Genomic DNA, 17938 nt, shown 5'->3' on the forward strand with positions numbered 1-17938 from the left:
TGTCACCAATTTGGTAACAAATAACCACTAAATTATTTAGAGTGCAATTCTGTATCCACAGAGTAATCCTGTGCGAAGTCAACTACTGAGCACTCGACTTTCTCCTCTCTCCCCGTATTCCGTCTCAAGTTGAGACGACTGCAGTCCAAAAAACTCCTCAGTTCTCGTCAGACCTCGAAAGCGAAAGAATCACGCTGCTCTGAACTTCGTGCAGAATTCGTCTTTTCAACTTTTCAGAGCCACGATTTCCTTACAAGTTTTAAAATTAACCTGGAGTAAAATAAAGCATTTCGGGAAATTGAACGTAGTGAAAGTGGAGCGAAAGTTGATTTTTCCGTTGTTATTGATTGGTATTTATTTGCAGTGGAAGAATAATTGAAGAATTTAAAATCCATTTTTGTGGGCTCGGTGAAAGTTTTTAGCGATTGGTAAATTATATGTAATATTTGTACAATTTGTGCAATTATTTCTGCATTATAGTCAATTATTAATACTCGTTTGTGTTTAAAAAAAACAAGACATTGGGCGTACTCACGACAACTTCTTATTTCGCATCGCAACTCATTTAGCAAACTTGCGAAGATCAAGATATTTCTGTCGTGAGGGGATTCGCAAAATATGACTTCGCAAAACTCTCTTATCTCGCAAATCTACAGAAAAACACCTATTTTGGTATTGTTTCCATGGGTTTCTGTAATTTCTCTTGCAGAATTACTTTGCAAAATAATTTTGCGAAATAAGGACATGCTCAATTGCTGGGTAAATTTGCGAAAAAAAATCCCATGGTTTTCCAGCAAATTTTTTGCGAAATCTCGCATATCTCGCAAAACTTCGCAAGTTATGTTGCTATGCTCAATTTGCGAGATATGCGAGATATGCGAAGGTTGACGTGAGTACGCTCATTAAATGAGACCAACGACTCGTGTAAATTTTAATAATTTGAGGGAAAATTGTGAAACTAAATTACTTTATACAATTGCAATTCAAGAGAAAAAGGCAAAATTGTGAAATTTTCAAAAATTCCACTGTAGTAAACTTACTGAAACATTAATTAATTACAAATTAACTTGTGAAATCGAATCTCCTCACTTCCACCAGTGAATCTGAATTCAACGAAAAACAGATACATAAATCTCTCTTGAATTAAAAAAAATCGCAAATTTTCTCTTTTCGATTTTGAAGAAATTCGTCTAAAATCTGTGTTCCTTGTTATTCAAAAGAATTTAATTCTGCGTGATGATTTCAATCTTTTGTAGATCTGATAGTTTGTGAAATATTTTTAGTGTCGTTTCGTGTTAGTGAGTGTTTTAGTGCTTTCGTGAGTTCCACTCCGCCCCAGAGAGAAAGCAATCGCGAGTCTGCTCTGATTTCACCAACCAACAAGCAGGTGATGATTTTCTTATTTTACTCGTTCTTCTCACCTCCTGGGGCATTTCCGCTTATCGAGAATGTCCGGATTGGAAAATAAAGTAAATACAATCTCGTGTAAAATTCGATCCGGATTTTTTTTCCATGAAAAAGTATCAGATTTTCGGATACCCAGTAAATTAAACTATTTGATCATTTCCTCGGTTTCCCAATAGTCATAAAGATAATGGCTTTCTCTCTCTTCTCCAAGTTTTCCTGTTCAAAAACACGATTCGGAAACGATGTAGAGAAATATTTTGTGTAAAAAAGATGAAAAATACCCGGGATTCTTTCCCCGAGAGAAGTTTTCCCTCAGTTTTTCTACTCCCTTATTCGTCCCCATACAAAAAAGAAGCAACTAAACTGCACTCGAAGGACAAGATTTGGATTTGGTGGGCTCCGAGTTAAAAAAAATATATGACTTTTGTAGGAGAAAGCGGACATAAAAGTGGACAAAATCGACACAATTTACGAGTAATTAGGTCGAGAGGGAAGACGTTATCCTAACAAGAGGATGAGGAAGAAGGTCCAGTTTCGAGTAGTTTTTTTTGCGAAAAAGTGCGGGATCAAACATGGATTAGCGTTGAGAGGGAAATGAGAAGAGAAAGAAGGGATATTTTCAGAAGAGGAAGTGGGAGAAACTTAAAAAAGGGTGGACAATTTTGGTGCTAACGACAAATTGGACGAAGGGAAAGAGAGAAAATTCGGGTGAAAGTGAAGAGTAAAGCCAAAGAGGCGGATGGGACAAATCTGTATGAAAATTGGACGAATTTCTAGTAGTTTCACGAAAAATTGATTAAAATGGGGTAATACTGTCAAAATTTAGTCCAAGCAAGGGCCAAAGTGTGGCAAAATATTTTCCACATCGCGTAAATATTAGCGAAACGGAAATTAACCACTGGTTAAACTGAGGCGAGTTCATGGTCATAATCTGTCAAAATAGTGTCGAAATTACTGCAAAATTTTGGTGACAATGAGTAACTTGCGTAATTTTATTACAAACCTGATCACGATATTTCATTCCGAGATTTCATTAATCCAAAAATTAAACCGTGTCCGTACTGTTGAAAGCTGTCGTTAAAAAGTCCTTCTGAGAACAGATATCTTTACAATTCTTTCCAAAAATTTGGCGAAATCAGTATCATCAACTGGGGGATAGATACTGCTTGACCTCTCCCACGCTGTGCATGCCTCCCTCCCTCCGTTTCCTCCCCTCGTGGATATTTTATTTTATTTTGTTTTATTTAATAGGACAATTCTCAACTCGACAATTGCTTCTGGCTCGCTCTTGATCTCTCACCAACTTTCCCTCTCGTCCTCGTTTTCGCCAATTGCTGCACTTTCACCACTGCTTCTTCTTCTCGTTACTACGAACGAAGGGGAGAAAGTGAAAGCAATAAAATATGAGCGGATTATATGGCCTCGTCCCCTGTAAAATAGATGAGTGGGTCGGGCCACAATTGGGCCCAGATTATCGTGCCATATTGGCTACGAGAGAATAAACTGGGAGTAAAGTTGGACTAGTAAACTGCTAATTTATTGCGTTACGAAAGATTACACCGCTATTAATATCCAATCCGATCCGAATTACTGTTTGTTACCGAAATTCCGAGTCAACGGATTATGTACAAATGTTTTATTTCGTTATTAATCCGGGTGAAAGTTTGTGGGTGAAATGGTAACGAGGTTAATTTTGCCTTTGGTAAGAAGAGGACGTCGGGAGGACGAGGGAGATATCAACGTGTCATCGGAGGGACACTGACTGAGTGAGTTGGAACAATGGGATTTGTTGATTTGGAAGGAATCGATAAATCAATTGTTGGGGTTGTCTTGTTTATGCAAATGAGGGAGGAAGAAGGGAAATATATGTAAATGAGCAGGGATATAAGGGAAGTAAGTGTGGAAAAAATCAGATAAATGTGCATGGAGGAGAAATTAAAGGACCAAATGGTGTTGAAACTGGCAGAAAAGAGAAATAAGTACGGAACTTAAAATTTTGGTTTAATTGGAGGAAGAATTTTGTAAGAAAACAGAAAAATTGGTAAATAAAATTCTAGAAAAAATCAAGGGATGAAATTTGATAATGCTGGACAAGATTTGAACAAGTGTGTTACCCGAATCTTCAGAAAACTCGAGAAGAATAAATTTTTACAAAATTTTGATACATGCGGTTCAAAATACTGCTGAACATGGTGGAGAATTCAAATTTGAAAGCTGCGTTTTCAGAAAACTGGAGGAAAGTTCCACAAAACCAACGTAAAAGTATGCACGGGAAAAGGAAAATTTGGATGATTCTAATTACGAAATTCAACTAAAAATGTGTATAAAAAGCAAAAAATCTGAAATATTTTATCTCCCTTCATCTTTCACCCACTTTCTGCCCACCTTGTTTTCTTCCTAAAGTAAGTTTCTAATGCAAATAAATCCCTCCTCTAATTTTACCCCCGTCTAAAAATACTCTTGTTTTTGCATCTCTCAATTACGGGGAAAATTACTGCACACCCCGAAACGCAGTGACGCATGAAATTGCAACCTTACAAGTAGATCAAGTACTTTCTTTTCTTATTCTATTTTGCTTTCTCCCAAAACAGCAACAAAGAGAGAAAGAAACATCTCGTCTTTTCTCTCTATTTTCCATTTTTTTACAAACAACTCTAAGAAATCGATAGCTTACTTTCTCTTTGTTTTTCACTCTCGGAGAAAACCATGTGTCCGTCAAGGCTGGAAAAAATAATAATATTATTTAAACCACTCGAAAAGAAGAAGTTATACAACAAAAGATTTCGTATTCATTTTCAGAAATGTAAAAATAAAAATTATGGAGACTATGCACTCTTAGAAATCTGTTACCTGATGGCTAAGCTTTGCGGTAATAGATTCCGTATTATTTTTATTTATCAGAAACTTGAACTCAACAAGGCATTCGACGAATCAAAACCATAGATCTTCGTTATTTTTAGTTAATTATATTTCTGCACAAAATTTGAAATGACTTCATAATTCCTCAATTTGAAAATCTTGTATATTTCTTGCCAAACAAGATTTGTACGGTTCACTTGGTAGCAGAAGTTTTTGCATATTGTTTTTAAAATAATTGATATTATATGTTTTCTTCCATCGTGAAATTCAAATTACGTCTCAACCTGTAGCAAAGTGAAAAGTGTTGGATTTCCACAAAGTATTCCAGGCTTGGTAGAGTCACATTCGTAATAAAGTTTATTTTCATTTTAAATACTTCTATACTAAGGGATTATAATTTATTATTGATTTTGCCAATGTGATAAACGTTACCAAACCGGTGATAAGAGAATGACGCATAATTCCATCCTAGCTTTTTTCATGTGTAGTCTTAAAGTGACAGCCACTCGTCAAAAAGAAACTCGTTTTGGAACAAGATCTGAACCAGCTTTGGGTTAAAACAGTGAAAGAGTCGAAAAACAAAAGAAATTGCTGTCTGTGAAAGTTGAAGTTTTTTGCTCTCTTTCTTCCCGTTTTCTTTTAAACTTTCTCTTTTTTGACAGAAATTTCAACAAGTTGTTGTCTAGACGGAGGAAGAGTGAAGCAGAAGCAGCTTATGGAACATGGTTCCCCTCCGTTGCAAAACTTTCCTATAAGTTGCATATAGTTACACGTTAAATAGTTGGAAATATTTGGGTGTATTTCAAATAATAATTTTAGCTGTATATTTTTAGATTTTACAGAAATTTACATTTTTCATAGTTAAAAATTAGTTGTCAGGAGAATTAATACTTTTTTTTCAGGCCAACAAATAAACTGCAGGTTCTGTAGAAACGTTTTAGCTATGCAAATTTGTGGAATTTGATTGATGAAAAGGTCATTTTGGAATTCTTGAAAAATGTTTTCTGGTTTAAATTCTACTCAGATCGCTCATGCCGTCTTTTTTAGTGTAAAGTAAGTGTGAATAAACGAAAATTGAGTGTCGGAATAAAAAAAATAACCTCGCTAAAAAATTGCTAAAGGTTGTAGGTTTTTTTTTTGCTCGAATGTTTCCAAATCTTCCAAATGAGTTGAAAAACTAATTTGTACCAAAATACCGACATTTTTGTCTTAGACCTAAACTGATCATCTTTCGTAAACTTCTGCAAAGGTTGTTCGATGTGCGGATAGTTTTTAAATTAGCTTACAAGCACAATAATTGAATTGGTCACTATTTATATTTCTTAAAATTCTTAAACCATACTTACACATGGATTATTTTTTACCAAATCTGGAAATTTTGGCGGTTAAAAAAATATAAGTATATTCATGCAGGGTGCACTTTTACATTTTCATGAATACATGTTATCAAAAACATGTCATGTTATCAATTAATGATTTGTCGTGTCGAGGTGAACGTGCCTCCGGAGGTCGAACATGGCACGTTGCGTGGCGTGCGTTAAGAAAGTTTAGCGTAATTAGAAGCCGGGCAGAGATGTGGTTTCGTCTCGTGGTGACTTCAACGGTGAGAATTTATGTAGCCGAAACCTTACGAAAGTCATGTTCCAGCTTATAAATTGTAGGATTGCAAGTGGCAATTAAATTTGTGTAATTTTTTTTAAAATCTGGTTTACATTATAAAGTATCTTTGCTAAATTTAACATTTTTCTGGTTAATTTGGACGCTAAATTGAAAGATTTTGCTAAATTATGATGCTAACTTAGATTATATGAAACATCAATTTTTGCAATGATGCGATTTACACGCCGTTTATGAATATCATCAAAAAATTAGTAGTAAATTTGCCATAGATGTTTCCATTTTCTATTAAAATTATAATGAAGTTTTTTTTGGACTAGCATTTTTAGTATCATACAAATACTTTACATAGTTCAAATTGTCATTGTTATTGTGATTGAAAGCACAAATTCATTCACAATAAAATAATAACCTAAAATTCATGAAGTTTACAAATTCAAAATTACGAGAAGCTAGGAAATTTATTTGTGATTACTACACTCAGAATAAAAAGTAAGCAAATTGGTACTGGGCGGTGTCTATATATGACCTCACTGGATTGGTAGCGATTTTCTACAGAATTGTAGTAAATTTGCTACCATCTTGTAGCATTTCCTTACCCCGCTGTAACGGTTAGTCAAAATATGGTAGCAAATTTACTACAGTTTCGTTGGAAATCGCTACCAATCCAGTGAGGTCATATATAGACACCGCCCAGCAGCAATTTGCTTACTTTTTATTTAGAGTGTGTCCAAATTTTCAAGTTTAACCATGAAAATTAAATACATAAATGTTTTGCACGTTGAAAAAAAAATACTACACATTTAAAGCAAAAGTTATAGAAAATTGTGGAGGATAATTAATTAATCGTGGGAAGGATGTGTCAATTCAATCCGCGAAATAAATTCGGTGAAAATTGCGTTGTAGATTAAGTCGAGTGAAAATGGAACGAGAAAGTTTGCCCTGTAATTAATGAATTGTAACGAAACTATTGAAATCATTCGACCCGACTGGTGGGTCGAACAGGATGTAGAAAATCCTAGGTTTATAAGGTTAAATTTCCTAAAGTAACAACTAATTTGTTTAATTGACAAACCCAAATTAAATACAAAAAATTGTACAAAATTATATACTTTACCAACTTTTCCAAAATAAAGAAAGAATCTGTGCAACTTTATGATACACTAACGGCCTCATATTTATTCGTATGTAATCTATGTAAACTGTTCCATAAAGTTTACAAACTTCAAATAATTGATGGTTCACACCAGATCAATGAAGATTGTAAAGATGATAAATTTAGATAGAAAGTGACGCCATATAATTATTTATTATGTAAATTTGGGTATGAAATTTTTAATAGATGAATTTTGACAGATTGTTGAACCTTTCAATTTTGTGAAATGGATAACTAGCGATCACATTTTTTAGCTTATCCTTACGGTCTTCACTGGACCTGATTTTTATGTTTGCGAGTTCCAAACATCAGCATGAAAATTGTCTGTGAGTTTATATGAGCCTTTTCATTTCGAACAGGATTCAGGAATATTTGTGCTGCCAAAATAATAATATTTGCACCTCAAGAATTTTTTTAAATTATTGAATCCCATCCTTTATTCACGGCCCCCGAAACGTAGGTGATCGTTGTGGATTTATCGTTCGCTAAATAAATATGGGAGCGATTGAGTAAAGTGTAAAAGGACTTTCACCACGTGTATCGCCGCCATGCAAATGAAACTAACTCAGATAATGTGTGGACGAACTACTACCCATGCAAAAGGGCAGGGTTTCGAATGCAAGAACGAAGGAAAAAGCTACCTCATTCGGATTTTTGTAATTTTTCATCAAATTTGCAAGGTTACAAAAATCCCGATGAACTTGGCACAAGTAGGAGGATTATAAATCTACAACAGATTTCTCAACTGATCTTTATTGGTCTGACTTTAAGTTTAATGGAGATAGAATCATGATTTGGGGGACAGTTCGTTAAATAATTTCACAAAATTTGCGCAGTTTATAAAGGCATGAATTGGAGAAAATGCGAAACACAATTTTAGGAAAATTAAAAGGTATTTCCGAGTAATTTGAACGTCATAAAACTAAATTTGACTTGTTGGTGAATTTAATTAGATTAACTTAGATAATCGGCAAGGACATATTCAACTGTTGGATTTAGCAGATTTTTAAAAAATTGTAAATTATTCAATTATGCAAAACTATTACAAACATCGGAATTAATTTACTCAAAACTTGCGACCCGTAAGTTTTAAAATTTACAGAATTTGTGGTAACAAAATTCCGATTTGACGGAACCCTCCACGGAATATCTACACGATGGAAGTAATCAGACCGTGTACGTCCTGCGGTTTGTGCTTGTCTGCACAATTCCGTCCTCTGTCTCACTGTTAAAATCGTGTAAAGTAAAATTCGTGTGGTTGATTTTGATTGTGGGAAATGCAGACATACATAAGTTTCCAAGGATTTCGGTCGGATTGAAGACTTCATTATGGGTCGGGCGTAAAGCACGTGATCCATTTTGGGGGCATTGTAAATGCGTAAATCAGGGGCAAAAATTCTCCGGAAGACGGTCCAATATGTCATTCGAGTTCTACTTGTGCAAGTATTTTGGGCATTTATTTATGGCGTGATCTGGTTGTATTTTTATTTGAAAGTTATACCGTGTCAAAAATTCAGGCATTTGTTTTCTTGCCTTGAGCATTATTAGAAACACAACTCTAGCCTGTATTTATCACAAGAAATTACAGATTCTATTTTTTTATACAAAACTGTAATTATATTTTATACAAAACCGAAACCTTAAATTATCAAACTGTCTCACTGATCATCATCATGGTACAAAACTAAGAAAATAAATTAGAGACTTTATCAACTAGTGTAAATACCCACCCACCCAAACCGACCAATAATTAACCAAGCTATTTATCCAACATTTTACTGTTGGCCCGTGTACTTGTTTACATAACTAACAACAACATGCTATTTTTACTATCTTTACTCGCTTTTGGTTACATGTTTCTAAATATTAACACAAAAGACATCAAATCGAGGGAAGATTTGTAAAAAAAATCAAAATAACTGTTCATGAATGTTTTCTTTTGGTTTGTTAGCAAAATTTCCACCAAAAGTAGCGAAACATTAATGTTCCTGGATTTATGTGATGTTCAAAATTCGGGACATACTACAACCGAACGTGCTTTATGCATGGTCCGTCCCCCACACCGAGTAGATTTTACGGTTGAGTTTTGCTTTCCTTGTTTTGAGAATAGTTTCGGAATTCGGGATTAAATAGTTGAACCGCAAATAGAGTTCGTTATTCGTTGGTTTTAGGTCCAAATTTGATTAATGGTGGGTGGATGAAAGTATGTTTGAATGTAAGTGACGGAGAAAAGTAGGTGTTAACACACATATGTGGACACTCTAAATAATCCGGTGGTAGCAACATGTTACCGGGCGGTATAAAAGTGTTATTACTTTATTAAGTTTGGTTAATAGTAAAGTCATGTATTTAACTCGAGCTTTGTTTCAAAACAAATTGTTACCAATTACTGGTTGCACTTACCAAAAGAGACCACACATGACTATCGATTTAGCCCGGTTTGGCTTCAAAAAATTTCAAGTTTGAAAAAGTTGAGATTCATGTCGGATATGATAAAGCAACCATCTGGGATCATAAGTATATAACAAATACGAAATTCCGAGGATAATTGGATTTTCAACGTATTTTTCAGTGCGGCTAGTTAAGCCTTAGGCGCGCCTTCAAAGGGTGGGGCGGGCGTGAATGGTATCATACCGCTTTACACTTTTTATTTTCTCAGAGTGTACACTCTAAATAAAAATAAGTAAAATTTACTCAAGGTTGAGTAAAAAGGAGGATGACACAACCAAAAGTAAAGTTTACCCAGCCGTTGTGCAAAACTTGTCCAAAATTGTGTGAAATTTGCCCAAAGGGTTAAGTTTGAACAACGTTAGGTAAATTTTTCCTTTGGGTTATGCCATCCTTCTGTTTACTCAACCTTGTGTAAATTTTACATATTTTTTTAGAGCGTATACTACCACATATCCAAATGGCATCAAGATCTGTCATTATGAGGTTGGCGTACTTTCCTCCTAAGTATAAAGAAAGTTACCCACAAAATAATCTGTTGCGTAATTAAAATGCGCTACCAAACTGGTAAATAATGCGTAAACTCGGCAATAACAATTTTTCCCGAATTATTTACACTATGTACGATGCAATAAATACACATAACGAACAATATCAAACGCAAAATACGTTCAGCGAAAGTGTTTTGGGCCCAACTTTGTCTCACCACCACTTACAAAAATTAGTGTGTTAAAGATTAGGAATTTATCCCGTAATAAATATAATCTTGGATAAAAAGCAATAAAATAATGTCATCCTTCTCGTGCCGAAAGCGGTCGCAGAAAAGAGAAAGTCGCATAATAAAACGCGATACATTAAATAATTCTCTCGCTCAAGGAGAAAGTGCAGGAGGGAAAGTGGAGCGTGCTTTGGACGAGATTAGTTTCTGAGAAGGTTAAGCAAACGAAAAAAGAAGAGCAAAGAGGAAAACTCGTGATCTATATTTTTACATGGAGAAAGCCGACAGATAACAGCTTGCGATTTTTAGGTGAGAAAAAAAGAGGGTAAAATACGGTTTGTTTTTTTTAGATAGAAAATTTGAAGTATTAAAAGTAGCATAAACAGCAGGGTGAAAATTTAGTTTTGAATTTATTTCATAACGTGAACATTATTGTCACCATAGTAGTTTTTTTAAAACATGACATCTTAACGTTCTGATCATTTGACAAATAAATAAAATGTTTTTATCGTCGTGTAAGTCTAACATCAAAAAATTTTATTTTTTTACAATTTCCTTTGAACAAATTAAGTCTTTCATATTTAAAATTTTAAAAAATAGTTTCACCAATTTTGAATTTAATACAAGTTTTCGTTTTATTTGAATCTTTCGAGTTACAAAATTTATTTGAACTTTACTTATAGAAAACAGTAACTTTTAAAAATCTTACCATTTTTGACCAACGTAATATCAACTCAGTTTTTCTTTTCCCATCCCGCGCTGGTATCCTTCCCATACTATTAGTCTGGTAGGGATACGAAAGCGGGAATCAAATTTTTGGTGAAGTAATTCTGAGTCAGTAGTAACACCTGATGCACATTTATTTCTCCTGGGCTTATCATCTCGCTTAATCTTCTCGCTCCATTAATTCCTCCTACAAATGGGCAGGTTGAGAAGATGAAGTTACAAAAAAAAATAAATGGTAAACTGCAAGGTTTGGTTGTCGGTCTATTTTTTGCTTACTTAGGTAATTTTGTAAAAGTTGAACAAAATGTGTGGGAGTTTATGTTGTAAACTACGCAACATTTATTTTGATAAGGTCGCCAATACATTGGTCTCGGTATCATTGAGAAATTGAAGTCGTGTAGCTTATTTCACGTAATTTGGTGAAGCAAAGGTTTGCAAAGTAATAATTTACTGGGAAATGAGAAGTACTAATTATGTAATTGGCATAAACTTGAACTAGGTGAAGAAGTGCTCCACAGTTTCTTATAAAAGTGCACATACATAAGTCGTTACCCACCTAGAAAAAATTTTGCTGCATCTTTTTCATTAAATGATTCTAAAAAATGTCTGAAATTATTGAAATTTCTTCATTATGAAAAACTATTACGTCGTAATTGTTATTTTCCATTAGTTTGTATATTTAATGTGATAGGATTTTCAGATAGGTCTCTTGTCCTGCTAAATTTAAATTTTGAAATAAAAAAAATAAAGTTTTCACCCATTTTTCAAATTATTCAACTGTGTTTTTATATAAATTGTCCTAATCTTTCGTTACTTTTACTTTTTTAATTTAATTTTTAATTTTCTAAACTTTAATAAATCTGAAGTCGAAAGTTAACTTGTGGGTAATTTAAATTTGCTAAAAGAATGCTATATAACGAGGACATGAGAAGTTCAAAAAGGCACCATGTTTTTTGGTTAAGCTGACAAAATTATTTGAATGCTTTTCTAATTAAAAAATGTGTCTACATTACTGGAAACTTGACGCATTGCACGAGACAGTTTTCACCTACAATTTAAAATATTTTTGATATTGATTTTGGATTTTGGAATATTGTTGATTTTGGTGATGGCACGGATGAAATTGAGTAAATCCTAGAAAAGTGAGTGAGCAATGAGTCTGAGGAAATGAAGAGGAATCCAGGAATCCGTCGTCTTAATGAGCACGATTTTGTTTACTGTTCTTCTCTGTTGTCTTAAAGAGGACGATTTAGTTTCTTAGTTTGTGCATCTCCGCAATATAAATCTTAACGACGGGAAACCCGGGTCGGGATTTTGGGGACCAGGCGGACACGATGTGATCACTCTTTACCGGGTTTTGTTGACCGGTACACTAACACATTACTGATTTGATAATAAACAATTTTGGATTACTTACAATTCAAAATAACGTAACGTCCTTATTGAAACGAGGGGGGTTTTAACCGGGTTTATTAGCCCGACTTAAAATTGAAGTGACGTTATGCATGGTAACTTATTAACTGGCCAGGTTCCATCTAAATTTGCTGTTTATGCAAAGTAATGGCCAGTCCAAAAGTGCCGGTTGAGAGGAGAATTCTTGCTTAATTGTGCATCTCCAGAGAAAGCAACGGAATGAATGTTAGAGACCATGCTGAAAACATGTGCAGAAAAAGTGTTTATTTTTGTCCATGAAATTGCTGTTTATAAAATAATTTTTGTATTCGTGGAGTCACAATGTAAATTTTTTGATAATTAACAATTCAATCTGTTTAATTGTTCCTGGATTTATTGGCATGTAGAATGTGGAAGCCTTGACCTTTCGCTGGTCCCCAAGTACGTTTCACAAAATACGTATTTTAAATATATCACAAAATCAATTTTAAAATAAAGCATAACATTTTATTAAACAATTAATTTCAGAAAACTCTGTAAATGCAGCAATTCACTCGGTCCTTGATAATAAAAAATAACCCAGAGCCAAAAGTTTAATTGCAGAGTTCAAAAATTGATAAAGCGTAACGCCGCAAACTAGTAAAAATTTAATGTACCTACGGTGGTAATATATATTTTAGATGTTAAGTTTATGGGGATTTCTAGAAATTACAGACCTAAGAAAGTTTGAATTTCAGCAAATTTAAATTTTTCCAACCGTTTTGACACCCAAAAACTATCAACTACTCAAAAAGCACGTGCATTTTAATATGTTTATAAGCATAAATACCTCTAACTAATCTAGAAATTATAAATTCATAGAAATTTTTTATTTAGCATCTGCACTGCACAACTACAATATTTCGCGAATGTACCTACATTTGCAAAATTTTCCCCAGAATATCTTCCTCCCTTGAGGAACCTTTTATTTCACCACAGGGCTAAAAACTGCCCGACATTTTAAACCCCACATCAAACATAGTTTCGCATCCTACTTTCTCCACGAGCAACAAATTTGAGCAAATTTTAGGAGCAAGAAATGAAAGCCACATCACACGGAAAACTTTCCCCAGGGAATTCATCCTTCGCGGTTTGCTCATTTTGTTCACGACTGGAAATAATTATTCCGCCAAAAGAACAACGACCAAACCACGAAACTCGACAACAACACTTTCTCCCCGACTTTTACTTACTTTTAATTCTTAATGTTTTAACAGAGCAGCATTTCTGGGGGGAAAATAACAGAAATTTGTTTTTCAAAACTTTATTTAACTTCGAATTGCCCGAGTTGGAAGGTTTTGAAATTTAGAAAAATTTCAAGGTCAAAATTTTAGTTTATCCTGCCAAACGAAAATTGCTACACTTGAATTTGTTTTTTTTTCTGTAATGTCAAAGTTAATAGGTTGCACGTTGAGGTTAAACTTTGACCTTGTGACCAAATCTGACACCAAGTTCCACATTTTTAAAGTTGAATTCACATATCCTCCAAACATCTGTATCAAAATTAAATTAGCCGTCAAAAATTTAGGATCGCTCATAAAGCAGACAGACTGACACGACTCGTTCGATAAGGAAATTTCCCCCCTATGAAGAAAAAGTATGGAATTTTTCAACCAGAAATGCGTGAAGGTAACGGAGCGTGAGACGTGAAAAATTGGATTCACACACACACACAGGGAAAAATTGTTTTCATTTCATACAAAAAACAGGTTTTCACAGGTTTTAAATGAGGGTAAAAACTTGATCTCAATATCTCTGAAAGAGAAAGTCTGTTGTTTCTTTTTCTGTGGGAGAAAAACTTAGGCGGAGAAGAAAAACACGCAATTACTTGTCCACTTCTTGCCAACAAGGACATTATTTAAAAGAACATTTTGAACTCTCTAAAAGTTTAGAGGTTAGATAAATTTCAAAACTTTTGTGTTCCATGTTTCCCTGGGTTTGTTTTGTGGTGAGAGAGAAAAACGGACATTACATGTGGACAAAGTTTAGGAGAGAGTATTTATTTAACGCCGAGCTGTTTCTATACCTGTTTTTCTGTTGTGCGGAAAATTATGGGTTAAATAAACTAAAGCTAGTTAGACTTTCTCCTCTATCTGGTCAGGGTATAAGGAGCGACATTGAATTTATGCATAAATGTTGGATTATCACGGTTTTTAACCCCAAATATATTTAAAGCTGTGTCCGGGTTTTGTTGACCGGTACACTAACACATTACTGATTTGATAATAAACAATTTTGGATTACTTACAATTCAAAATAACGTAACGTCCTTATTGAAACGAGGGGGGTTTTAACCGGGTTTATTAGCCCGACTTAAAATTGAAGTGACGTTATGCATGGTAACTTATTAACTGGCCAGGTTCCATCTAAATTTGCTGTTTATGCAAAATAATGACCAGTCCAGAAGTGCCGGTTGAGAGGAGAATACTTGCTTAATTGTGCATCTCTAGAGAAAGCAACTGGAGGAATGTTGGAGAACGTGCAAGAAACGTGTAGAAAATGTGTTTATTCTTGTCCACGAAATTTCTGTTTATAAAATAATGTTTGTTTATGAAATAATTTTTTGTATTTGTGGAACGTAATGTAAATTTTTCGATGAATTACAATTTTATCTATTTAATTGTTCCAGAATTTTTTGGCACGTAGAATGTGGAAGCCTTGACCCTTCGTTGGTCCCCAAGTACGTTTCACAAAATACGTATTTTAAATATATCACAAAATCTATTTTAAAATAAACACGACATTTCATAAAACAATTAATTTCAGAAAACTCTGTAAATGTTGCAATTCACTCGGTCCTTGATAATAAAAAATAACCCACCTTGGGTAAAAAATAACCGACTTGGTAAAAATTATTTTCGCAGAGGGTTTTAACAATAATTGTGAACCAAATTCAAATTTGTTCCCAGCCGGGAAATAATTACACCGAAGAGTGATAAGTATGTTTAACAAATACTTTCGTCCTCAAGTTCCTAAAATAATACAATTTTGGACACCTATGGTTTCACAATATTGTAGACGTTGTGAAACAGAAAAGCTCTAACGGTGTCCGGCATTCTGCGAATAATCATATAGTCATATCCGCAAAATGTTTACGTCCGCACATGACGGTCCGCAAATGATTGCCTGCAGTTTACCAAAAATGATAATCCCGGGTTGGCCATCTATGGATATGGCACGCGGCTGAAAGTTTGCTTTCGATTTCGGATTTAAAAGTACGATGCGGAAATTTAAAACGGAAACCGCAGTAAATTATTTTATTGAAATTTCATACTTTTGCGTCGATATAACAAATTGATGAATTATTAATATAGATTACATATTATTATAGATCATTCTGGCTCTCTGCAGTTGACTAATATTTGTGTTTATGTAATTACAGATTTTCCAAACTAGCGCCACCCTTGGATTTGTTGGATTAAAAAATTTCCACAAATTGCGAAAATTCTAAAAAATGTGTGCAGTGAAAGTGCCCCAGTGAAACTTCTCCACAAATCCCGCCATTTCCACCCAATTTCCAACCTCCATCTCGACACCCGTCCCTGGACGATGCAAGCTTGGTCATGCTCAGCTTCTCCTGGGCCGTGACCTCACCACGACGGCGAGGTCACTGTAAGACTCTCGCCTTAAAAACCACCCTCGTTCCCGTCCTCCTCGTGCTCCTCACCTTCCTCTGGACCGAGTCTCAGTCCGCATCGTCATCGTCATCGTCGCCCATCGTCACGACGAAATATGGACCTTTGAAAGGTGTCCGGTTGCAGTTCAGCTCCAGCTCGGCGCGACATTTGGGTAATTTTTCCATTTTTCTTTCCAACTTTTCTCACGAAAAGGAAAGTTGTCGAGCTAATTAAATTGCTTGCCTACCAGTGATCGACACCGTCAAGGAGTTGATAATGAATCGCGAGGAGAGAGTCGTCCAGAAAGTTTTGTGTAATGAATGAAGTGGCAATTTCGCCGGGTTTTTGAGCGAGAAAGTAATTTGAGCCGGGTCCAGAAGAGAGAAATCTATCGTGCGCCTTATTCCGGGGAGAAAGTCGGAGAAAGCTAAAAAGTTAGGAATGCTTATCTCAAGACTTAACTTTTTTACAGAGTTGTAATGATCTCGAGATATTGGAGGGATGGATTTCAGAAGGAGAATTTTCTGCGAGGTGTCTGGTATTCGTTTGAGCTTTGTTTTTGAGAAGAAATAGGGTTTTGTTATCGGCGGAATAAATACGAAGAGCCGGATTCACCTTGAAATTGAAAGAGTGGATCATGAAAAGTCGTTATTTTTGAGGGATTGATTTTAAATGGGATTTTGTTTTTGTGGAATTGCGAGGATTGGATTTCAAAGGGAATGCAGAATGGCATTTTTCAGAGATAAATTTAGATGATAAGGGTAACAATTTTTGGCATTATTTAGGCAACGGCAACGGTATAAGTCTAGCGAAAAAGTAGGTGTGAAATGAAATTAGTACATAAAACACAATGTTTTTTACAAACCCTGAGGACCAATGTCCTGAATTGCATTGCTTTATAACTTCAGAAGATAATCCGTCGTAGATTAGATAACCTGGACCGGATATTAAGAATCGATGCAACTACTGCCACCATGTTTGTTTTGGGGATTGATGCACACATTATTACCCCTTTTTTATGAGGCTGACATTTTTTTGCAAACTTGAGACGGAAATTTACGTAAAATTTGTGTAAAAATCTTGAAAAAGATAAAGTTCTGCTGACAAAGCAATAAGAACTATGCGAAATTGTTTGCAAAAACGTCCCAAAATTTAATTCAGAGTTGATTCTCAAGTTTATTTTGTTTACAAAAGTTCAATATTGTTTAAGCAACAAAACTTTGTTTATGTAAAATTTAATCGAACTTATCACCGTCCTTTTCTCCCCGGATAAAAAACAATACAATTCCAGCTTATCGGTTACATAATCCTAATGATATCTTTCTTGTGAATCAACTTTCTCCTTAAGTTAAATAAGCTTTTCCGTAAAATATATTCAAACCATCAAAAACTAAAATTCTATTTCTAGAAAAATTTAATCCAGCTTACGCAAATATTAGATCATCCCGTTCAAAAAAGTCCACTCCGCCCATGCAATTTTGCTCAAACTTTGGGTCACAAGTGGGAGTGAAAGTCTGTCCAATATTACCTCACTTGCATCGGATTACCGATGCAATCTTTTCCTCCGCAGGGAAATGTGCACCCATAACAGTTTGACTTTCACTTTCTGCCAAACTTTTTCCCCAACCACGTGACGAGATGAGATCCTTTCCCTCCAAGAAAAAAATAAGTTATTGGAAGAGGACGGCTATGTATTTACGAAAATCCATTGAATTTGTAGTTAATGAGGCAATTCACGCCCTCCTTCGTAACTACGTAAACAGCGTAAAATCGGTAAACTTACAAACGTTTACAAACTTTTACAAAAATTGTCAAGGAAAATCAGTTTACAAACTTTTGTAAACTTACGCAGCTCAGGGGCGTCTTTTAATTTTGTAAAGTATTTTGTAAACTCAATTTGGGGAAGAAAAAAAATTGTTCGATACAGAAATTTGGCATAGAGGTTGCTAATGGCTCCTA

At 34.8% G+C, this 17938-nt stretch overlaps 1 protein-coding gene across 1 annotated transcript in view; it reads left to right on the plus strand.

Moving 5' to 3' along the window:
• Positions 1-879: 879 nt before the first annotated feature.
• Positions 880-17938, plus strand: part of LOC110858816 (neuroligin-1) — a 79369-nt gene continuing 62310 nt past the window's right edge. Inside the window, exons 1-2 of the mRNA XM_035858933.1 lie at positions 880-1387; positions 15745-16151. Coding sequence (XP_035714826.1) covers positions 15926-16151 — 226 coding nt within the window. The 5' untranslated portion in view covers positions 880-1387; positions 15745-15925. The remainder of the gene's footprint in view (positions 1388-15744; positions 16152-17938) is intronic.

This window comes from Folsomia candida, unplaced genomic scaffold, assembly GCF_002217175.1.
Source record: "Folsomia candida strain VU population unplaced genomic scaffold, ASM221717v1 Fcan01_Sc022, whole genome shotgun sequence".
NCBI classification, from domain to species: Eukaryota; Metazoa; Arthropoda; class Collembola; order Entomobryomorpha; family Isotomidae; genus Folsomia; species Folsomia candida.